Source organism: Oncorhynchus kisutch, linkage group LG9 (assembly GCF_002021735.2).
Source record: "Oncorhynchus kisutch isolate 150728-3 linkage group LG9, Okis_V2, whole genome shotgun sequence".
In the NCBI taxonomy this organism is placed as follows: Eukaryota; Metazoa; Chordata; class Actinopteri; order Salmoniformes; family Salmonidae; genus Oncorhynchus; species Oncorhynchus kisutch.
The window spans coordinates 35,632,820-35,658,048 of NC_034182.2; the positions used below are offsets into that span (position 1 = coordinate 35,632,820).

At 42.7% G+C, this 25,229-nt stretch overlaps 1 protein-coding gene across 2 annotated transcripts; it reads right to left on the reverse strand.

Moving 5' to 3' along the window:
• Nucleotides 1-5,503: 5,503 nt before the first annotated feature.
• LOC109896471 (somatostatin receptor type 1-like) lies at nt 5,504-23,756 on the reverse strand. Of its 2 annotated transcripts, none has more exons than XM_031832507.1 (2): nt 23,495-23,756; nt 5,504-8,999 (listed from the first exon to the last, which is right to left on the reverse strand). In XM_031832507.1, exon 2 carries the CDS (start codon nt 7,992-7,994, stop codon nt 6,879-6,881), a length of 1,116 nt encoding a protein of 371 aa, XP_031688367.1. In that variant the 5' UTR covers nt 7,995-8,999; nt 23,495-23,756; the 3' UTR covers nt 5,504-6,878. The 2 variants fall into 2 exon arrangements, with proteins under 2 accessions (XP_031688367.1, XP_020346323.1); XM_020490734.2 differs by lacking the exon at nt 23,495-23,756 and adding an exon at nt 19,140-19,431.
• Between the last annotated feature and the right edge of the window lie 1,473 nt (nt 23,757-25,229).

A 25,229-nucleotide genomic window follows, 5' to 3' on the forward strand; every position in this document is an offset into this window, starting at 1 on the left:
GCCTCCTGAGGTTGAAGAGGCGCTGCCGCGCCTTCTTCACAACGCTGTCTGTGTGGGTGGACCAATTCAGTTTGTCTGTGATGTGTACGCCGAGGAACTTAAAACTTACTACCCTCTCCACTACTGTCCCGTCGATGTGGATAGGGGGGTGTTCCCTCTGCTGTTTCCTGAAGTCCACAATCATCTCCTTTGTTTTGTTGACGTTGAGTGTGAGGTTATTTTCCTGACACCACACTCCAAGGGCCCTCACCTCCTCCCTGTAGGCCGTCTCGTTGTTTTTGGTAATCAAGCCTACCACTGTAGTGTCGTCCACAAACTTAATGATTGAGTTGGAGGCGTGCATGGCCACGCAGTCGTGGGTGAACAGGGAGTACAGGAGAGGGCTCAGAACGCACCCTTGTGGGGCCCCAGTGTTGAGGATCAGCGGGGTGGAGATGTTGTTACCTACCCTCACCACCTGGGGGCGGCCCATCAGGAAGTCCAGTACCCAGTTGCATAGGGCAGGGTCGAGACCCAGGGTCTCGAGCTTGATGACAAGTTTGGAGGTTACTATGGTGTTAAATGCTAAGCTGTAGTCGATGAACAGCATTCTCACATACTGGGATAAGGATTGATTGAATATGTCCGTAAACACACCAGCCAGCTGGTCTGCGCATGCTCTGAGGACGCGGCTGGGGATGCCAACTGGGCCTGCAGCCTTGCAAGGGTTAACACGTTTATATGTTTTACTCATGTCAGCTGCAGTGAAGGAGAGCCCGCAGGTTTTGGTAGCGGGCCGTGTCAGTGGCACTGTATTGTCCTCAAAGTGAGCAAAAAATGTATTTAGTCTGTCTGGGAGCAAGACATCCTGGTCCGCAACGGGACTGGTTTTCTTTTTGTAATCCGCGATTGACTGTAGACCCTGCCACATACCTCTTGTGTCTGAGCCGTTGAATTGCGAGTCTACTTTGTCTCTATACTGATGCTTAGCTTGTTTGATAAGCTTGCGGAGGGAATAGCTACACTGTTTGTATTCTGTTATGTTTCCGGTCACCTTGCCCTGATTAAAAGCAGTGTTTCGCGCTTTCAGTTTCGCGCCAATGCTGCCATCAATCCACGGTTTCTGGTTTGGGAATGTTTTAATCGTTGCTGTGGGCATAACATCGCCGATGCACTTTCTAATGAACTCGCTCACCGAATCAGCGTATTCGTCAATGTTGTTGTTGGACGCAATGCGGAACATATCCCAATCCACGCGATCGAAGCAGTTATTATTGTAACTTCAGGTGTTCTACAAACGTTGGGCTATATGTTTTGATTTTTACTACGTTGTTAGACTGCATGATGAGACTCTAATGATGATTTGAAAAAAGACGCTTGAAAAGCATGAGCTCTGCTTTGATTTTTGAGCAGGCTCTACACACTACATCAGTCTCTCATTCACAATTTGACAGGCACTTGATAATGCCTAGAATTTCACGGCGGCATCCCCTTAGTGGCTTTAACGCACCCTGAAAAATCCATGCCTTTTGCAGCCCGGAGTGCTGCGTTGTGCCCTTCTCCTTGAGTGTGCTGCGAAATCTCACAGGCTACAAGTTAAGACACATCGGGGACGCAACTGCGTGCATCCATATCCAATTCCGAGGTGTTTTTTGAAGATATTGGAAAAACTGTTCATGTTTACTTTTTGTCAGCCAACAAGAGGAGTGGGCCTAACAAACAACAAAAGCACTAGCCTATGTCAATCTACTATTCCACATAGTACAAAGGTCGGTTTGAAATAAATATTCCAAACATAGTCTGGGACAGTTGTGGGATGCGATAGATCCCAAATTCATACAACCACTAGCATAAGAAAATATGTTTTTATGCAATGTGGCAGATGCAACAGATCAGAACGTTAAGCTTAAAATGTTGATAAACTATTAGTCTTTTTCTTCACATTATAAGTGCAGCAATGCGCACACGGCAGAAGGCTAATGTTCCATTAGTGGGAAACACCATTATCAAAGTGAAAAGCAATGCTTTTATTATTAAGTGCATTTTTATGGCAAAAAAATGTCATCCCCAAAATTGAAAGTCACGCGCTGCTTATGTATGGCTTATGTTAGTATGTATGTAAAGCTGATCAGTTATTTGGCCACTTTAGTTGGGATACAAACCTTATTAAAACATATAGGCCTTTGGGCTAGGCTACATGAGGTGTGATACTAACCTTACAGGACTATGGGCTAGGCTACATGAGGTGTGATACTAACCTTACAGGACTATGGGCTAGGCTACATGAGGTGTGATACTAACCTTACAGGACTATGGGCTAGGCTACATGAGGTGTGCAACTATGAATCGAACAAGTTGCAAAAAAACACACTGTTTCTTATGCTGGGCATAATTCACAAGTGATAGGCTAATATTGTTACCCATCACTGTCACGACTCCCGCCGAAGTTGGCTCCCCTGCCTGTTCGGGCGGTGCTCGGTGCTCGTCTTCACCTGTCTACTAGCCACCACCAATCCCTTTTCCCTTTTCTGTTAGTTTAGTCTAATGAGTTGCACCTGTTCCTATTTGTGTTTTCTTGATTTGCTTTCCTATTTAAGCTTGTGAAGCCCACCCTTGTTTGTGCGGGATTATATTTAGTTCACGTCTTGTATCGGAGGTGTTATTGTGCTCCGGACCGTTGTTACCCTGTGTTTTGGGTTGGTCTGTGTTTTCCACCCTGTGTTTGGGTTGGTCTGTGTTTTCCGCAATGTGTTTTGGGCATGACCATTTTGTGCCGGATTAAAGTGCATTTCTCAGTGAAGCCTCTGCTCTCTGTGCCTGATTCCTACCTTCCTCAACATGAGCTCATGGGCTCTCATGAGGTGTTTGAAACTATTTTGCATTGATATCAGAGTGATTAGAGGGACAATAGAGTGCTGAGTACCAGGCAGTTAGCAAGTTTGGTAGGCTACTAATGACCATCAGCAGCATCAGAGCTTGTAGAAGCCTAAATACCGAGACTAAACGGTCATGTGGCATTTGACTACCTTAATAAAGACTCATGACGCCGGTGTGGCGGTAATACGGTCACCGCAACAGCCCAAGTCCCCCCCCACCCCCCCTGTCCGCAGTGAAGGTTGCTCCCCTGCATCTTAGTGTACACTACATGTATATATGCTTGGAGGGCATTCTGTACTTATTTGGATTCAATGTGGTCTAATCAGTGTTCATCTCATGTCCGGTATACGGTCTGATATACAACAGCTGTTAGCCAATCAGCATTCAGGTCTCGAACTACCCAGTTTATAATCAGTGTTCTCCTTTGTTCTGCTTGTTATGCTTTAACTGGGTCATGTGACTAATATGTTTCCTCACATATGTATTAATTGATTGAGAGAATCTGGAAGTAAACAAACTAACCAAACCAGATCAATACTTGAGTTGTGATCCCCTGGAGAGTTGTTGGAAAGGCTGAAAACAACTTCAAATAAATGATGTAACATGTTTTCATCTTAAGGGATGTTTCTTAACTTTTTTTGTGAGATATTTCTGTATTGATTAGGGAGATTGTTGGGTTTAGAAGCTGAATTACAATCCTTTAGTCTATATTTGTTGTGACCCCTTCTTGGAGTTGTCTAAAAGACTGAAAATGACTTAAAAATTGAAAAATATGTTTACTAAAGGGCATTCAGTACCAGAACTGTCAATGACCAATATAAAGCTGTCTTTAAAGGTAGTTGTTATTGAAACCGACCCTTTTCAATTGAATTGAATCATGCGGTTCTTATGTAACGTACCTCACATTCTATTGCAGCCTGTCTCTACTTCCATTGTCTACACCGTGAGAGCACCGCGAGAGCACCGCGAGAGCACTCTGAACATGACAGTGCATTTGATTTGTGTTTTCCTGCAAGCAGCAATTTGTTACTCTCCTCGTTGTTATTCACTTTCATTGTAGAGCAGTGTGCAACATATGGAAGCTGCCTGGTCTCACAGACTTTAATCTCAACATCAAACAGGGAATCATGCTTCCTCATAGATGCATGGGGGCGTAGACCAGATACGCAACATATGTAGTCATTAACGCCCATTGCATGTATAGCTCTACGTCATGTTTATGCAGGCATTATGGCTACACGGCCAGGAGTTTTTCCTGGTCAGGTTACCTGGTCATAAATAACGCCAGGCCTTATTTTCGAGTCATCACTGTGTCCGTGGGTTTTTCCTAGGCAGATTGCTCAAGAGAAACGTATAAATTGGACCTCTATCCATGTCCTGAGGACGTCGGGAAATGCCTTCAAAACCGTCCACAAGGGGCAACAGTGAGAGCTATTACCAACAAGTAGGTTGCGTGTTCAATCCCATTGGTGGACATTCGTTTTTAGTTTAAAAAAAAATCCCTATCCCAAACCGTATCCCTTAACTTAACCTTTCGGAATGAGTGCCTAACTTAATGTTTTAACCCTATCCGAAGCCTTAACCTTCTAATTTTGACATTAAGTGCAACTTCAAGATTTGACGTTTGGAAAAACAGAATGATATGAGATAACCCAGGTTGTCAGAAACACTTTGAAATGTGACGTTCGGAGCAACTTCGGAGACTGTGAGAGCGTGTTGTTGTTTCCAGGTCATGTTAACTGACCAGGAAAAAGTCCTGGCCCTAGTCATAACCTCTGCGTGACATTGTCATAAACTTGACGTAGGGTCCTGATTATGACAGAACACACAGGTGAAGAGTCACTGCGGTGCTTGTCCAAAACGCTGAGGCACTTTATATAGAATCCATCCAAACAGAGTTGGTCTCATTGAATCAGCAGCAAAACTAATCACACGCTAAATGGGGCCACCTGGAGGAGGGATTTAAAGAGTGTGTGTGTGTATGTGTGTGTGTGTGTGTGTGTGTGTGTGTGTGTGTGTGTGTGTGTGTGTGGACAAGGTTTGGCTCTGCTGTCATGGCTTAACTATATAGATTAGATACAGTGATGTCACCTGTTGGATGGAGGAGATAGTGGTAATGTGGATAAAGTTTCCTGATTGGCCAGGTCGACCTGTTGGTCCATACCTCACGGGGTTAATCACCAGACACAGTCTCATTCATTCATTGTGACGTCTCCACGGCGATATCATTCCATAAGTGACGCAAGGCAAATCAATTGGACAGACCTCACCGATGATACAGAACCTTGAGAAAATGATTGATTGTACAGATCGGTTGCTGAAATAATGTGTGTGTGTGTGTGTACAATTATTGTTGTAACAGGATAACCGCAGGTCCAAATGGAACATTTATTTCAGCTTGGCTATTTACAGTTGTCACTTTGGGCAGCTTGTCTGAGCTTGTTTGAGAAAGTGAAAGAAACAGAGAACACAGCAACACTCAGAGACTTTTGGCATGAATACTTTTTAACCCCTAGAATGATTCAGAGACTTGACCTCTGTGGCAAATGAGTCTGTCAATTATTCAATTATTGTCCATGTACTTAAGCCAAGCACAGGGTTTGACCTAGTTTAATAAAAAAAATTAACAATATGATAAACCCCCAAATAAATAAACAAATAAATGAGCTATTTAATATATAGCAGATACAATAGATTTACAGACAGGCAGACACAGGTCAAACAAACATATGTACTGTAAACTCCAGCTAAAAGACCAATGCAAAGTCAAAATCATGAACTCGTCATAGCTGCACCACTTCAATACGAGATGTCGTTGTCCTGACTTGGCTTTAAGTCAACCAACACACTGACATCTAAAGTCTCCATTTTGTGCGTACATTCTCCTGTGCTATGCGTTGGGATAAACGCAGACGTTCTGTACATTACCTTGGAAATAATGCATGATGCAGCGGGATGAGGCAGAGGTAATGTACAGAACGGAGGAGTTTATCCCGCTTATACCACAGTTTCCAACAAACAATATTAAAGCACACATTTATCGATATAAATAACAATCATGATATTTTCATTTTGGTAAGTGATTTCATACTTTCATCTTTCCACTAAATCTGGTCGTAGTTCTATCGCTGTTGTTCATTGTTTTTGTTCTATATCTATGGACAAGACCCATTGTTATTTGTATTTATTTTTATTTCCATGCTGTCTGTTAACGTTCTTATCCCTTGCTTTCTAGCTAGCCAATCACGGCTAACACAGTCACGTCAACATCTGCAGCCAGAATTAACAGAAAAGTAGCCACATTGGCGTATAAGCTGTTTTCTACTGACATTCATTTGGATACATCCATAACAATGAGCTGATGATGTGCGATTTTGCCTGGCAGAGAAAAGTTTCCCTTCTCGTAAGGGCACTTTTCCTTTTTTCTTTTTTAACGAGGAGATCGTATTGCATATCAAACACAAGACTAAAAGCTAGCTAAATAATTTGTTGCTAGCAAACCTGCCAATATGACAACCTAATTCAATATCAGTGACTGAAAACAGGTCAAACTAGAAACATGTGGATTTGACAGCACAGAAATTCCTGTTCATTCCATCACTCACCACGTTAGGTCATCAGATGTCTCTGCAAAAACAAATGAATGCTAGCTAGCTAGGTTCTCGTTGGACCTGCGTTTACAATGTATCCAGTATTCGGTTTGTGTGGTTGCTAGTTTAGCTTTCTGTAACTTTGTAGCTTGTGCAGTGCTTTATACTGCGTCTTGATCTTGTTTAATGCCCATTCTAGATTGCCCTTCCAGCCAATCCGAAACGAGTATTCAACAATGCTGTGGTATGAAATTAAATTGTGCTCGTATAATGGTCACAGCATACATGAGAGAACATCATTTATTTCATATTTTGAATTGGTCCTTATCAAAACTGGCCTCCGTCATTGTTCATGTGTGGTTTTATTCGTTGTCATTCGTTGCTTCCCTATCACTCTCAGTGTGGGGTTCCATCCACAACACCTTGTCCCTGTCACAATGTAGTAGTGCGTGAGGTATATGTTCCATTCCGGAACACCATATCAGATGCCAGACATTCTTTAGGGAAGTCTTTTTGTCCATTGGTGGCCTGTCTCTTCAGGGCTACAGCACGGTAGTCCACCTGTTCACAGTCCAGCCCAGACTCCAACCAACGGAAACACACAATCCTCTGGAACGACCGGCGGAAGTTATCCGACACAAAGCCATAGAGGATCGGGTTGGCGCCGCTGTTGGCATAACTTAGGATGACGAAGAGCTGGGTGACCATGGGGTTGGGAGGGTGGTGGAACACGCTGACCAGCTGGACGATGTAGAAAGGCATCCAGCAGAGGACAAAAACCGCCACCACACACACCACCATCCGTGTGATCTTTTTCTCAGAGCGTCGCCGCTGCAGCCAACCGGCTTTCAGCCCGACCGCCCGCATGCGCGCCACCATCAGGCAGTAGCAGAGGCAGATTGCGCCCACAGGAAGCAGGAAGCCGAGCAGGAAGGTGTAGACCACGAACGCCTCCGACCACGCTGCCTCAGGCCACAGAAAGTTGCAGTCCACACCGCCGTCCTGCGCCGGGACTGTGTCGGCAAAAATTATAATGGGGAGGATGACGAGGAGCGAGAGGCCCCACACGCAGACGTTGACTACTTTGGCAACAGTCGGTCGGCGGTAGCGGGCAGCCTTGATAGGGTGAACCACGGCCACGTATCGATCCACGCTCAACACCGTCAGACAGAAGATGGACGTAAACATGTTAATGCCATCCACGCTCAACACCAGACGGCACATGAGCGAGCCAAATGGCCAATGACGTACAGCCGCCGATGTCGCCAGAAATGGCACACTCAACATAAACAGTTCATCTGCAATTGCCAGATTCAATATATAAATATTGGTGGCGGTTTTCATCTTGGCGTACTTAAGGATAACATAGATAACCATGGTGTTGCCTGTTAGACCCACGCAGCAGACCAGGGCGTAGATGGAGGGGATGATGATCTTGCTGGTGTCGGGTTCCTGGTCGTAGTCCTCATAGTCTAGGCTGGAGTTGTAGGGGAAGTCGGTGGGGTATGCTGGGTAGTTGCTGGTCCCATTGGCGGCCATGTTGTCCATTTTGTCCAGTTTACCTCAATTTTGGGTTTCTCCTACTGGGAGTTAAGATCTGACTTTGTGTATATAATTTTTTATACAACGGCTGGGTCTAATCCTGAATGCTGATTGGTTAAAACCACATTCCAACCGGTGTCTTTTCCCACAAGTTACCACCGGCTAAATCTATGAGTCTCTATGTCACATTATAGAATATAGTACACTTCTCAATGTGCTTAGCTGGCTCTTCGTTATCGCCAAAGTGTTGCTTTAGTGTAAAGTACCATGGGTCTCTGTTAAACTCCTTTAAAGGAAGGGGTCAAAAAGGAGGGAGGAAGGAGCAGCAGGAGCAGGGGAGATCCTCATTCTTTGTATACTGTAGGTGCGGCTCTGAAGAGAATGTAATATCTGTACAATGTTATTCTCTTATCTCAGGGTCCATAGATGGGGTTAATCTGAACTAAATCAGAGTCCTTGAGTCTCTCTCAGTTCTCATGTTTCCCAGGGATTTCTAATTATAGAACCCAGCTCCTCAACTAACCGATAAGGGCACTGAAGCATTTTAGGAGGCTGAAACAATGAATTCTTGGCAGCCAAACGCTTAACATTCCATATTCATTCACAAATAAACTCACATCTTATTACCCATCTGTTTGTAAGTGGTTCTTATTCGTATTTTCTTTAATTAAAATCAGGCAAAGTTTCTGGGTATCACTCAACTTGGCCAAGGGAGAACTTTCCTTAGGGTTGATTACAATGTCCTGTTGGAGAGAATTCTGGAGTGGTTGGGAGTTGTTCTGCCCTGTTCTGTCTGGTCCGTCCCAGCTGGTTCAAATGGCACACTCAGGAGTGGTGTGTGGTAAGAAGTGTTGCGGTGAATTCTGCACCCTCACCATTCCATGTGTCTGTGTGGATAGAGGGGTGATTATTTCATCATTACACCCAGGCTGAACAAGTCCATGTAAATCACTGGGTTTTGGTTTGAGCTCTTCCCTGCTACACCCCCATTTTTCTTTGAGTCCAGGAAGCCTGTAAGAAAACACAAAGAGCAATCACTGGCATAGTCCCTAAAGGAACTCCAACCAAAACAGCAGAAGAGTTCTGGCTCTAGGAACTCTGAGGTTTCATTAGATGTAGCTACCCCATGGGGCAGATCAGAATCAACATTGCAGATAGACCATGGGTTCTTTCAAAGTAATTGTTTGCATTATTTCTAATCCACCTAGTTCTTAAAAAAAAAAAGAAGACCTTACCACCCTTCAATTGATTGGAGTAAGCGAATGGATGGACAACAATACGTCTTCTGCTGATACTTACTGCGATTACATATACAGTACACTAATCTTAATTCTAACCCTCAGATGTCTACAGACTAACCAATATTTCCCAGTACACTACCATTTTACTATTTATTTATATTTTTCTGTGATGTCTTACGAGGGTCTTGAACCTCTCCATTGGACCATTTGTAAAAAATAAAAAATAAATAAAAAATAAATGTTATCTAAGAGTATAATCATATTTCCCCATTGATTGATGGTGGTTGTTCAGATCTCCTAACAGTACTGTTTGTAGGTCCATCTGAACACAGACATTATGACTTAACAACCACTCCTGGACCTGACTCCAAAAGCGAGCCATCGAAGGACATCACCAAAAGAGATCAGTTGATTCTGTTTCCTCATGGCAGAGTCTGAACAGGGCTGACTGTTGAATTACCCGTATATTGCGCATTCTTTTTGTGGCAAGAATTGTATATAATAGTTTAAATTGAAAAGACAAGGTTGATGCATCAATTGTTGTTTTGTATAGCTGTTCATTAACCAGTTTGGGATTATTTCATAGACAAGAAAACATTCGGCCTTGAGAGTCTTCCTTCGACAGCTTCTGATTAAATATTGAGGTATCACTGTCTCTCTGCACCTTAATGGAACAAAAAGGTCATTGAGGTCACATGATCACAGCAAGCTACAATTCCATGTCGCCTTCGTATTTCCTAGTCGTCACACCGACATGACATTCTATGAATTCCCTGTAGTGTTTGTACAAGACTGAATAGTCATAAGGGGAAATGACATCTGTATAACCTAGCTTGTTTTTGTTTGAGTGTGTGAGTGCACCTATGTGAGGTCGCCTCTCTCCTCGTCCAATTACAGCCGGATGTGAGAGGGAGAGAGGCTCCTTTGACACCTAGTTGAACAGAATTAAGATGTTCAAAGCTGTCTACACACAAACAGGATAAAGACTGAACAGACACCCCCTCCTCCCTGTCTTTCCACCACCCTCTCCTCCACTCCCCAACCAACAGAACAGCTAACGGGCCCAGTCATAAGAAAGCAGGAATATGACATTCTGTTTGAATGCCAGTTTTTCCTTTATTAAAGAAATATAAATTAATATTCCATTTAGCAGATGATTTTATACAAAGCGACTGACAGTCACGTGTGCATCCATACAGAATACAGAGGCTGATATCAAAATAGTGCAAGACTGCGTGTGTGGCTGCATGCGTGCGTGTATGTTCGTATTTGTGTGTGTATGTGTGTGCATGTGTGTATGAGTGTGTATATATATGTGTATGTCTGCGTGTGTGTGAATGTCTGCGCATGTGTGAGTGTGTGTTTGAGTATGTCTGCGCATGTGCGTGTGTGTGCGTGTGCATGTGTATGTGTGTGTGCATGCGTGAGTGTGTGTATGTGTGTGCATGTATGTGTGAGGGTGTATTGTGAGTGTGTATATGTGTGAGTGTGTGTGTGTAGCTGGCAGGGCAAGGCAGAATTGTAGAGGTATGAAGTGAGCATTAACACTCTGGCTTGTGGTATTGCTGATCTCTATCACCAATCATCACGTATATTTGATTGTTTCTTTAAGGGTCACCATCTCCTGTTCCATATTGCCTGAGTCATGGCGCCAATTCTCCTCACAGCGGTACTAGACTGCCGGGCATGATAAACAAGACTGAGCTGAAGGTATAGTACAGTGGTCGGGGGGCTGGAACAGAATTATAATAATTTGTCAAATACTAATTTACCACATCTAAGCCCCACAAGAGGTTGTATTCGAAAATAACAATTTCATACCTTGATTACGTTGAAAAAAAAGTCTCATTTTGTATTTGTGGGACTACTTGGGAACAGATTTTCTAAATCAAAAGAGATTTTGTTTGCTGATATTAAATTTTTTTAAACTAGAAAATAAATAAAATCACTCCCAGGCTGGTTTTGGCTCGCGGGCAGCCTGTTGCCGGCCTGTTGACCCCTGGTATAGGGTGAAGTTAATAGTTATGGTTAGGATTTGGGGAGAGCAAACTGACTCTAGATCAGTCCCTGGGGGCTTCTTCTAACCAGAGCAGAGAAGGAGAACACAGTGCACAGTCTGTTCCCCCAGGAAGGAAGCATAGAAATAGGTTAATCAGAAAAGGTTGTGAAGTATGAGTCATTCATTATTTTTATCTCACCGGACCTTTGAGTACAAGAGCTTGGATTAGCAATATAGGCTCCATTTGAGGACAAGAGCTCGGTTTAGCGCTATAGGCCCCTTTTGAGGACGACAGCTCGGATTAACAATATAGGCTCCTCTTGAGGACGAGAGTTTGGATTAGCGATATAGGCACCTCTTGAGGACGAGACCTGGATTAGCGATATACTGTAGGCTCCTCTTGAGGACATGAGCTTGGATTAGCAATATAGGCTCATTTTGAGGACGAGAGCTTGGATTAGCAATATAGGCTCATTTTGAGGACATGAGCTTGGATTAGCAATATAGGCTCATTTTGAGGACGAGAGCTTGGATTAGCGATATACTGTAGGCTCCTCTTGAGGACATGAGCTTGGATTAGCAATATAGGCTCATTTTGAGGACGAGAGCTTGGATTCGTAATATAGGCTTGGATTAGCAATATATTGTATGCTCACCTTGAGGACGAGCTTGGATTAGCAATATACTCTATGCTCACCTTGAGGACGAGAGCTTGGATTAGCAATATAGGCTTATTTTGAGGATGAGAGCTTGGATTAGCGATATAGGCTCCTCTTGAGGGCGAGGGCTTGGATTAGCGATATAGGTCCCTCTTTAGGATGAGCTTGGATTAGCGATATAGGCACACCTTGAGGACGAGAGCTTGGATTAGCGATATAGGCTCCTCTTGAGGACGAGAGCTCGGATTAGCGATATACTGTAGAGTCCTCTTGAGAACGAGAGTTTGGATTAGCGCTGTAGGCTCCTCGAGGACGAGAGCTTTGATTAGAACTATAGGCACTACGTAGGGTTTTGAGGGGGAATATGGACGTAAAGCATTCAGGCTATAATAACATTCATGCCACGCTTGTTCTCTGAACACTCAGCGAAACAGATATTGATGAACGTAGGAGGGAGAGAGAAAGAGAGAAAGGGAGGGGAGGAGATGGACAGCTGGATAAGCATCGTCTAGCAATGATAGGAGAGAGAGAGCAAGAGAGAGAGCGAGAGAAACTACAGTAAGAAGACACATGGTGTAAATGAATATATGAGGGAGAGGGCAGAGAGAAAATGACTGTGCGAGAGAAAAGATGCGAGACAAACACAGACAGAGACAGAGATAGAGACAGACAGAGACAGAAGAGACAGAGACAGCAGGAGAAAATGACATGCAAAGGGTGTATATCAGAGGGAAAGAGAGAGGCTGTGAAAGAGAGGAAAGTAACAGCAGCAGGTCAATATCTCCCATAGAACCCAGTGAATGAAACCTCAGTTTTGAGACACATGACAGTAGACATATCTCCCAGGGGACACCGTCAGACAGGGTTCAACGCCATTACTGCTGACGAATAGAATATTCTTCTACCCGATCCATGTGTCCTATTATGCTCATTGTATTCCTTGTATTCAGTTACTAATGTATAGTAGTATTTATATGTTTTTGTTGTTGAATATATTGATATCTGTACCGTATTGTTAAAGGGAGCTTGCAAGTAGACATCATTTATATATTTGATTTGATATTGAAAGCACCGGTATGTTTTATTTCAATAGATAAAGAGCTCGGTGATGACTACTGTATTTGAGTGGGAGACAGATAATAGAAGACAATTCCCTACATCAACATAACCAGTGCTGATTTCTGGCCAACACAAAAATCTAATCTTTGTGACTACTCTAAACTAACCACAGTTTACTACAGGGTGTCAATGGGAGCTAGTGCCCCCTGGTGGACAGTGAGGGAAACCCCAAAACTCAGGCAATGGTAGTCACAGTGAACCTCTAATAAAACATGCAGACTTTATAATTGGCGGAGTGGGAGATGGGGTTGGGGGTCAGAGGGACCAAGGAAATTTAATCAGCCGGAAAGTTTCCCAAGCAGGTTGACGCAACATCACGTCCATGCGGCAGGTAGCCTAGTGGTTTGAGCATTGGGCCAGTAACCGAAAGGTCGCTGGTTTGAAACCCTGACCTGACAAGGTATAAATCTGTAGTTCTACCCCTGAGCAATGCACCCCCGGTTCCCTGGGCCCTGAAGACTTGGATGTCGATTATTGCAGCCCCTTGCATCTCTCTGATTCAGAGGGTTTGGGTTAAATGCGGAAGACACATTTCAGCTGAAGGTGTTCAGTTGTACAACTGACAAGGTATCCCCCTTTCCCCTTTCGAAAGTCCCCTGTGGATGGCAGCGCGACATTAGTCTAAGTTGCTTCCATCTCTAGTCAGTCCACCATCCTTTTAAAACACATTGTTGGCACAGCATCGAGGAAGGTGTAGCTTTGTTTGGGTAATGAAGTTTGGAAGGATTTGGGCTGTCTGTAGTGGAGGCTGCTGAGTGAGGGGGAGATGGATCATCATGTCTGGAATGGAGTAAATGGAATTGTATCAAACAGAATGGTTTTCATATGTTCTCTCCATTTCAGCCATTATTATGAGCCATCCTTCCACTCAGCAGACTCCACTGTCTGTCTGTCTCTCCCACTCTCTCTGCCGTGCTCTGATTGTCTCCCTCTAATCATGCCCCCTCACCCGTTACTATTTATTTCTCCATCACTCACCTCGTCACTCTTCCCCTGACAAGTTCAATCCACCTTGATTCATCGGAGACAGGCAGCAGCAGTGATAATTCTCCGTCCACCGGAGTGCACTGAAACGACCACCTTTGAAGTTGACAGCAGTGTTTTATGTTGCCGAATGGATATTGTAATATCATACACTATCCATTAGCAGTTCAGGATTTGGTAATGGCCACTCGATCGAGGCACAAATTACACAAATACCATCAAAGTCTATGTTGATTTTTCATTGAGCAACACATTGTTAGTCATGTCTATAGTGCTTTAGAAATGGTAAATAAGTCACGGAACCATCATGTAACTACCATATCTGTTTTTATCTAAAAGGCATTATGCAGACACGTTTTTTTTGTTAAGCAGATGCAAAGTACACTGTTCCCCATCACACGCACACACACACACACACACACTGGTTCATTACCACACCTCTATAACATCTCTAAAAGACCCATTTCCTTTCACATCCTGTATCATTTAATTTGCTTTGGAAAACAAAAGCCACAGCATAATTCCTGCTTTAATGATTCCATAAGTATTCAAATAGTACATTTGTCACCATGCAATTTAGAACCAAACTGGTTTGTGTCATAGTATTGTTTACGAAATTGCTTCTTCAGAAATGTTCCCCCTATTTTCATATGATCAGTTGGGTGGATTACAAAGTAGTGGGAAAAGGAACTGTGGGGAGAACCCATCTATAAAAAAAAGGGGCCAACATTTGTAAGCACTTCATACACTGGATGGGTCCACTGGCTTAAGGTACTCAGAGCCTGGAGCCTTTCCTCATCTCAATGCAATATTGGCATTTCACATAACAGTGAAGTGCTATAGAGAGAGACGGGGATAAGAGAGCCTGACTTGATATATTTAAATATAGAAATAAAGCTCAAGTCAGGCTGTTTTATCCCTGTCTCCCTCTACAGTGTTTGATGGAAGTGGAATTGATGGAAACACTATCCTTGGATGTCTTCAAAGGGCAATCAGAAAGAGAGAAACTGAATATGTGACATGCGAAAATCGCATCGAAGTGCACTAAATATACAAAAGTATGTGGACACCCCTTCAAATGATTGGATTTTGCTATTTCAGCCACACCCGTTTGCTGACAGGTGTAGAAAATTGAGAACACAGCCATGCAATCTCCATAGACAAACATACACAATAGAATGGCCTTACTGAAGAGCTCAGTGACTTTCAACGTGGCACCGTCATAGAATGCCACCTTTCCAACAAGTCAGTTCATACAATTTCTGAACTGCTAGAGCTTCCCCGGTCAACAATAAGTGCTGTTGTTGTGAAGTGGAAACGTCTGAGAGCAACAACGGCTCAGCCATGAAGTGGTAGGCCACACAATCTCACAGAACGGGACTGCCGTGTGCTGAAGCCTGTAAAAGTTGTTTATCCTCCTTCGCAAAACTCACTACTGAGTTCAAAACTGCCCCCGGAAGCAACGTCAGAACAATAACTGCTCGTCGGGCTTCATGAAATGGGTTTCCATGGCCGAGGAGCCGCGCAAAAGCCTAAGATCACCATGCGCAATGCCAAGCGTCGGCTGGAGTGGTGTAAAGCTCTCCGCCATTGGAGCAGTGGAAAAGCGTTCTCTGAAGTGATGAATCACACTTCACCATCTGGCAGTCTGACGGACTAATCTGGGTTAGGCGGATGCCAGGAGAACGCTTCCTGCTCAAATGCATAGTTCCTACGGTAAAGTTTGGTGGAGGAGGAATAATGTTCTGGGGCTGTTTGTCATGGTTTGGGATAGGCCCCTTAGTTTCAGTGAAGGGAGATCTTAACACTACAGCATACAATGACATTCTAGAAAATTCTGTGCTTCCAACTTTGTGGCAAAAGTTTGGGGAAAGCCCTTTCCTGTTTAAACATGACAATGTCCCCATGCACAAAGCAAGGTCCATACAGAAATGGTTTGTCGAGATCATTGTGGAAGATCTTGACTGGCCTGCACAGAGCCCTGACCTCAACCCCATCGAACACCTTTGGGATGAATTAGAACGCTGACTGGGAGCCAGAGGCCTAATCGCCCAACATCAGTGCCCAAGTCCCTGCAGCAATGTTCCAACATCTAGTGGAAAGCCTTCCCAGAAGAGTGGAGGCTGTTACAGCAGCAAAGGGTGGACCAACTCCATATTAATGCCCATGATTTCGTAATGAGATGTTCGACGAGCAGATGTCCACATAATTTTGGTCATGTAATGGGGGACCAATTATAGACGCATGGCAGTTTGCTTTTCGGTTTGTGTGTGTGTGTGTGTGTGTGCGTGCGTGTTTGGAAGTGTATGTCTGTGCACGTGTGTGCATGTTCTGTGTCTGTTGGTTGGCTGTCAGGGCATTGACAAGGAAATGGTGTGTTCTCTTTCATCCTGTGGTCAAATGACAAGTACCAAGAAGACATTGAAAGCTCCAGAGAGCACACGCGGTCCTTACTGAAAGACATGCATTTATTCTAATGACTTGGTGAAGGGAAACAGACACACAACAGGACAACATGAGACAGAGAGTCATTGAAGTGGAACTGGTCTGTCACATAGTGAATTATGTTTAAACTGTCATTGTTGATAACGGTCTGCTGCACACCCTCACACGCGGTCTGCTGCACACCCTCACATGCGTCTGCTGCACACCCTCACACGCGGTCTGCTGCACACCCTCACACGCGGTCTGCTGCACACCCTCACACGCGGTCTGCTGCACACCCCCACACGCGGTCTGCTGCACACCCCCACACGCGGTCTGCTGCACACCCTCACACGCGGTCTGCTGCACACCCTCACACGCGGTCTGCTGCACACCCTCACACGCGGTCTGCTGCACACCCTCACACGCGGTCTGCTGCACACCCCCACACGCCGGAACAGTCACAACTTGTCAGGCAAGTGGTTGGTGCTTAATTTGCAAGTTTCAGTGAGAATAAGAACAAAGTAACCTTCTCAATAGTGTAGTTAATGGTATTCATCATTATATGGCATCCTTGAAATTGAATTGAATTCTTGATTTAGTTGTGAGCAATGCTCGCAAAATGTAGGATTTTTTTGGGGTTTCTGTTTTCAGTTGTATTACGCTTTAGGCTACACATTTTCCGGCACATCATTTATGAATCTCTGATTCCATAATGACATGTCAGGAGGCGAGTTCTCCAGCCGTGCTGTAGAATTCATTAAATGCCTCTTAATTAATTGCATGTTTAATATTTCTGCTCTCCAACAGTTGGTGCACCAGCACCTTCATTACACATCAAACATGCCGTTTAGCCTCGCTAACCAACCACATGTTGTGTAGTTCAACAAATACAGAAGCGATGTGTACTGTCAAGTTGATGGTCTGAGAAAAAGGTCCTAAAGACAGATTTAGGTACAAGTCTCTGTGCAAAGCATTTCATAACTGTCTAAATAGAGTTATATATATATATAAATATATATTTTTTTTACTTAAGCTATAGGCAGGTCTCACTCAACTCTTTGGGGACATTAATATACAAAACACCATGGATTTTTTCTGAGACCCTGAGGAATAGTCTGTCAGAGGGAAGATAGCTTGAGTCGGTCTGGCTGTTTGAGCGGCTGTCTATCTGCCCAGTCAGCCCCTTCACACGACAGCAAGGCTGTCTGCCACCGGTAATACTGTAACTGTTTCAGCTCCTCACTGAATAAACTACCCACACAGTATAAAACACCACATACTTGTATAGACTCACTAACGTCACAGAAGGCTCAGACTTAGTTTCACACACCATAGACCAGGGTTCCCCAACTGGTGGCCTGCCGGCCGAAATCGGCCCGCTGGGGGGTTTATTTGGACACCCAAGTTTCCAGATTATTATTATTTTACTTAAAAAGATATTTCTTCATTGTAAAAAAACAACAGGAAATCCTCTCCAGGTGATTTCTACATTTTGGAAAACTATTCCCAAGTATTCCAATGCATTATAGAGAGACATGTGATCTTGAAATTATTATTTTAGTAAAATGTTATATCGGTTTGGGCTTCTTGCGGTCAATTTGCATTCTACAAGTTATTGGTAATTATGTTCCGGCCCCCTGACCATCCGCTCAAGAAAAAAAATGAAACAATTGTCTCGCGGCTGAATCTAGTTGATGATCCCTGCCATAGACTCACTGTAATGTCACAGAAACCAAACTCAACACTAACAGCCATACATTACAATACAAACTACAGTTCTGTCATAAACCATTTCCAATTTACATGGACACCGACACTGAATCAGACATATAATATAGAAATGATTAGTATTATAGGCATAGGTAGACACGAACAGGAAATAATCAGTAACAGACAACCAACTCGCTATCACTGATCACTGGTACACAGGTGTTGTTGCCTGGCTACCCAGCCACATCATTCCTACCAACTGTTTCTTCTGCAAAATAAATCTGGATTTGCCTCCCTCCCTCCCTGACGATGTCTAGAATGGAAACACATTTTGACTGGTCTGATTGGTCCAAGAAACCTATGGGTTGGGCCAGAGTAGGGCTGTTTTGGTAACCATATTATTGCCACATAATCTCCTCTTATGCACTCTGGACATGGTTGGTAGTACCCAAGTCACTAACAACCATCAGGACCTAATGGCCTGGTACTCATGGCTCTATTGTCCTTATCACCATTCTGACATCAATGCAAATGCCATCGAAAATCACATCAAACACTTATCATCAAAACAATAGGCATGTCTAACTTTTAAAACTCACCTCACCGAGTACAAAACATGTTTATTGTAGATGTTTCATAGCCTAATAAAACGAAATGTACAGCGCATTCTAAGGTGATGATTCATTTAAAACACCTATACACACAGAGTTCCTGCATAGGCCTCCCCCAGAAAACTGAATTCAAATTTGGATTGTTCCTTTATACAATAATTAGCCTACAGCATATTAAACATAAAACCAAACGAATTTAAGATGTCTTTGGTCTCTAGCCGATGCTCCAACATTGAACACATTCTAGTAATCACCTTTGAGTGAGGACTGTAATTATTATCCAGAGAAAATGTACAGGTCTAGCTGATGCGGTTGGTTCAATGATTGTGCAAAGCGGCTTATATTTGATTTTGAATAGCCTAGTAATAAGGGATGTTTGTATTAACTAGGTGACACATTACCTTTAGCTATACAGGATATCTCACCACCATGCGTTTCAATCTCCTCCTCTCTCTCATTTATTCCTTTCTAGAGCGCTCAGACGGGGTGTCAGCAGTTCAGTGAAATATGTTTAGTTGTGAAAACATGTTGCTATCGATGTTCCCAAACAGAATTCACTTGGTTTTCCAAATTAAGCACTTAGTAGCTGCAGGAACAAGGTTCTTGAGCCCTTGGCATACAGAGTTTGTGTGGAATATCACCTGTCGCACAGGGAGAACATGCTCCCCAAACGGTGGTTGATGCGTGGACTGAAACAAGTGTTCTTATATGTATTTCTCAGCTGCTCATATTAAGCACATGGCCGCCAGAGCCTGCCTACATGATGACGTTATCAGCTTTGATACACTGATTGGTCAGATTTGTTAGAGCTTATCCAATCGCTGATGAATTTGTTTTGTACCAACGCCCCTCATTTTTTTCTTAAGTCACACAAACAACTTCTAGGATGTCCGTTTCAGACTGAACGTATGTAGCGATTGATAGAGCAGAGGAATTCAAATAAAGGAGAGTCGTCAGGCAACAGGTGTACCTCATCAGTCTCACAATCATATTACAACGTCACCATTTCCACGTTTACTAACAGAACCCATGCAGGTGCAGTCTTGGAACTGCATCCGTAGTCAATAATATAACCATCCACCCACACAGCTACAATAGGCTACACTACATGATGTATATATAATCACATTCTATATCGTGGATAGCCCCTTTGGAATTGTGCGCGCTAGCGATTCTCAAATCAAGGATGTGCATAAGGAAGTAAGAAACCTGACCATGTTATACTGAGGACAGATCCTCTGTTGTTGAGTGAGCTAGTTGTGTTTCTAGTGTATCTAATCAATCAATAACTGTGAGGCGTCAACTGATCAATAATCTTAAAAGGGTCCATTTATGGTTCAGTGTAAAGGGGGTAATTAAGCGGCCTAAAGAGTAGCCTAGTGGTTAGAGCGTTGGACTATAAACCATAAGGTTGCAAGTTCAAACCCCTGAGCTGACAAGGTACAAATCTGTCGTTCTGCCCCTGAACAGGCAGTTAACCCACTGTTCCTAGGCCGTCATTGAAAATAAGAATTTGTTCTTAAACTGACTTGCCTAGTTAAATAAAGGTTAAAAAATGTTTTTAAAAAGAGCCTAAAAACCCACATCTTAGCTGTGGGTGAAAGACAGATAGTATAGGAGGAATGGGAATACAGAGAAGGCCTAACCCAGGGATGGGCAACTGGCGGCCGCATGTGGGAAGTTGGTCCCTTTTGTAGGGACCAACTTCCCAAAACACAAAAAAACTATAATAAATATGTCAAAACTGCAAACATTTGTGTGGAATTGCATGAAATTAGGTGTAAAACTGTCAAACAAATTATCAGCTCCATGGCTAAATGAGTAGAATTGCATGAAATGGGTTATATAATCTTCTCTCCTCCTCATGGAAAAATGTGTAGAATTGCATGAAATGAGTTATAGAATCTTCTCTCCTCCCCATGGAAAAATGTGTAGAATTGCATGAAATGAGTTATAGAATCTTCTCTCCGCCCCATGGCAAAATGTGTAGAATTGCATGAAATGAGTTATAGAATCTTCTCTCCTCCCCATGGCAAAATGTGTAGAATTGCATGAAATGAGTTATAGAATCTTCTCTCCTCCCCATGGCAAAATGTGTAGAATTGCAGCAAACTTGCTTTCAACTTCAACATTAAAAATACTCTGTCTGTCTCTTACTCTCTCTTTCTCTTCTCCTCCATCCCTTTTTGAAAACATCCATGCAGATTTTCCAGATTCACTTGAATTCACAGGATTTTAAATAATTCATTATTCAAAGAAATAAACTATTTGCTCTTTGGCCCAGTCCATAACTAGCAGCAAAGCAGGGAAGCTCTTACAATGGCATGCATTGCATTCAAGGCAGAAGGGACCACTCCATGTGTGAAAAAGACATGACCACTTCTCCAAGCAGCACCAGAATACACAAAGTCCAATTAACTGTCAACAGACCGTCATGGGCCTCATGTTGTCATTGCCAACAAAGGTTATATAACAAAGTATTGAGATAAACTTTTGTTATTGAACAAATACTTATTTTCCACCATAATTAGCAAATAAATTCATTAAAAATCCTACAATGTGATTTTCTGGATTTTTTTTCTAATTTTGTCTGTCATAGTTGAAGTGTACCTATGATGAAAATTACAGGACTCTCTGATCTTTTTAAGTGGGAGAACTTGCACAATTGGTGGCTGACTAAATACTTTTTTTGCCCCACTGTACATATGAGATGAGTAGTGTAGGGTATGTAAACATTAAAGAAAAAATAAGCAAACACGTTTGGTGTTTGCGAAAAGGCATGTGGGAGACTCCTCAAACATATGGAAGAAGGTACTCTGGTCAGATGAGACTAAAATGTAGCTTTTTGCCCATCAAGGAAAACGCTATGTCTGGCGCAACCACAACACCTCTCATCACCCCTAGAACATCATGCCCACAGTGAAGCATGGTGGTGGCATCATCATGCTGTGGGGATGCTTTTCATCGGTAGGGACTGGGAAACTGGTCAGAATTGAAGGAATGATGGATGGAGCTAAATACAGAGAATTTCTAGAGGGAAACCTGTTTCAGTCTCCCAGAGATTTGAGACTGGGACGGAGGTTCACCTTCCAGCAGGACAATGACTCTAAGCATAGTGCTAAAGCAACACTCCAGTGATTTAAGGGGGAACATTTACGTGCTTGGAATGGCCTAGTCAAAGCCCAGACCTCAATCCAATTGAGAATCTGTGGTATGACTTAAAGACTGCTGTACACCAGCAGAACCCAGGAGCTGGAGCGGTTTTGCCTTGAAGAATGGGAAAAAAATCCCAGTTGCTAGATGTGCCAAGCTTATAGAGACATACCCCAAGAAACTTGCAGCTGTAATTGCTACAAAAGGTGTCTCTACAAAGTATTGACTTTGGGCGGGGTGAATAGTTATGCACGCTCAAGTTCTTTGTTTTTTTGTCTTATTTCGTGTTTTTTTCACAATAAAAAATATTTTGCATCTTCAAAGTGGTAGGCATGTTGTATAAATCAAATGATACCAACCCCCCCAAAATGTATTTTAATTCCAGGTTGTAAGGCAACAAAATAGGAAAAATGCCAAGGGGTATGAATACTTTCGTAAGCCACTGTAAATCCAATGTCATGGTGAAATGTTTTGTTGATTTCCCGTTGAGATCACATTACTTGACAACTCCTTCTGAGTGGTGCAGCGGTCTAAGGTACTCCATCTCAGTGCAAGAGGCGTTGCTGCAGTCTCTTGTTCAAATCCAGGCTGCATCCCATAGGGCAGCTCACAATTGGCGCTGGGGTATGCCGTCATTGTAAATAAGAATTTGTTCTTAACTGACCTGCCTAGTTAAAGGCTAAAAAAATGAACTCAACCAAATGTAAATCCAAACTAGATGTTGAACTGAAGTCTGTGGGAAGGTGTGTTTGTACAAAAAAATAATCTGAACCTGCCAGTTTCTACTGTAAAGGTTAGTACTTATCAATTTTGAACTTGACGCGAAATTGTGTGTATCTCCAAGCATAGCTCAGACTATGCATACACACAACTTCTAATGGTTGATCAATTGTATTACAAGAAAATATTGTTATTTGGGGGAAAAGGGAGTGTTTGACGCATGTAATAATGGTTGACTTACAAACAAAAAAAATTGGTAGCCTACAGTATTGATCTGAGAGGCACGACATCACAATTAATCTCAAAGACAGAAGACAATCATAATCAACAATAATCAAACATAGTCATCTATTGATAAACAAAATATTGAACAACAATTCGTCTTTTGCATAGAACTGTGGGCTGTAGAATTTACATATACATTGTTTGAATAGACAATAAATCATGCAAAATAGCCCCATATCATCATAGATCCACCACCATATTTGACCATGTGTATGACGTACTTTTCTGCATACGCTTCTGTTTTGCAACGCCAAACCCACTACAGGTGTGCGTGGCCAAAGAGCTCTATGTTCATCGTCTGACCGTAGAGCCGGTTCCAAACCAAGCGCCAATGCCGTCGATCAAACTCCAGGCGGTGCTATGGTCAGATGACATGAACATAGAGCTCTTTGGCCACACATGCCAGTGGTGGAAAAGTACCTCATACCTACAGTAATATATGGTGGTGGATCTTTGATGATCTTATTTATATCATACAGTCTTATTTGCTCCTCTTTATCAAGGGTGACAATAATTATAGACCTGACTGTACATAATGTAACTGCCATATAGTGAAAATCTAATATTTTCCTGGAAGCATAGGAGAGGAGAGACTCACCGTATCCAGGTGACTGAGTACTGTCAGAGTCCCATCCCAGTCAGCCTGTTCAAGTCCTCCGTTCTCTCCTTCTCCCTCTCCAGGATGGATGGATAGATAAAAATGTGATAGACCTGTGGAGAACTGTCTTTCGTCTCACTTTGTCCATTATCTGCTATCTTTTAACAGTCCACTTACCCATAGCACTCACAATTTCTCCGTGTTGCTCTTGCTGCTCTCTACCGCTCTCTGCTCTCTCTTTCTCTCTCTGAGGATCTCGAGGCTTGCACACTCACGCGCTCTTCTCACACTCTCTGTCTCTCTCTCTCTCTCTCTGTCGCTCACCATCCCTCAAGTCTCTATTCCTTTATCTCGCTCTCTCTCTTTCTCTTTGGCTCTCTTTCTCCCTCTCTCTTGATCTCTTTTTTTTCTCTCTCTCTCTCTCTCTCTGTCGATCACCATCCCTCAAGTCTCTACTCCTTTATCTCACTCTCTCTCTTTCTATCTCTTTTTCTTTAGTGGGGCTTTCAGCACCTCAGTGGGTATTTTTGCCACTGGCAGCATCCGTTGGAGGGAGCTCACTCTCACTCTCTCTCTATCTCTCTGTCTGTCTTTCTTTACCCCTGTGTGTTTGTCTTTTTTTTTGCTGCAAGGTTGATTCCTCCCCAAGCATTCAGGTGGACCAGAAGGAGATAGTGATGAGGGAGCCTACCACTGTACTGTGTCGCTTAGACTCAGATCCCCTGCTATTTGTGTTAGAATGATCCAGAGCCAGTAAATAGCTAACAAGTTTGTGTGTGAAGTGAAGTCAGAATATTGGCACGGGGCATCCTTGAGTTGGGTTCTTTTGCTTTCCAAGGGGCCCCTAAACGAAAGTGAATCTCTGTGATCTACATACATGTATGTGCACTTCTGAGAAGGGGAGAAAAACATCTCGCTTGATTTTCTGGGTTTGAAGAGGGCTCTCTCTCTCTCTCTCTCTCTCTCTACTCTACTCTACTCTACTCTGCACCCCTCTGTCCTTTTTACCCTAGACTCTATTCTCTCTGTGTGTATGTGGAAACAATTATTGTGTCCCTATGCCTTATAGAGTTCACTCTCCCCAACCCAAGTAACTCTCAGAAGATAGGCTACATTTCATACATCAACAAGATGTCTTGAATGTCAATTTTTGCAATGTAGGCCTATTGCCATCTCTCTCTCTCTCTCTCTCTATATATATATATATATTATCTGTCTCTCTATATATATATATATTATCTGTCTCATCTCTCTCTCTATATATATATATATATTATCTGTCTCTATATATATATATATTATCTGTCTCTCATCTCTCTCTCTATATATATATATATATTATCTGTCTCTCTCTATATATATATATTATCTGTCTCTCATCTCTCTCTCTCTATATATATATATATATTATCTGTCTCTCATCTCTCTCTCTATATATATATATATATTATCTGTCTCTCATCTCTCTCTCTCTATATATATATATATATTATCTGTCTCTCATCTCTCTCTCTATATATATATATATATTATCTGTCTCTCATCTCTCTCTCTCTATATATATATATATATTATCTGTCTCTCATCTCTCTCTCTATATATATATATATATTATCTGTCTCTCATCTCTCTCTCTCTATATATATATATATATTATCTGTCTCTCATCTCTCTCTCTATATATATATATATATTATCTGTCTCTCATCTCTCTCTCTCTCTATATATATATATA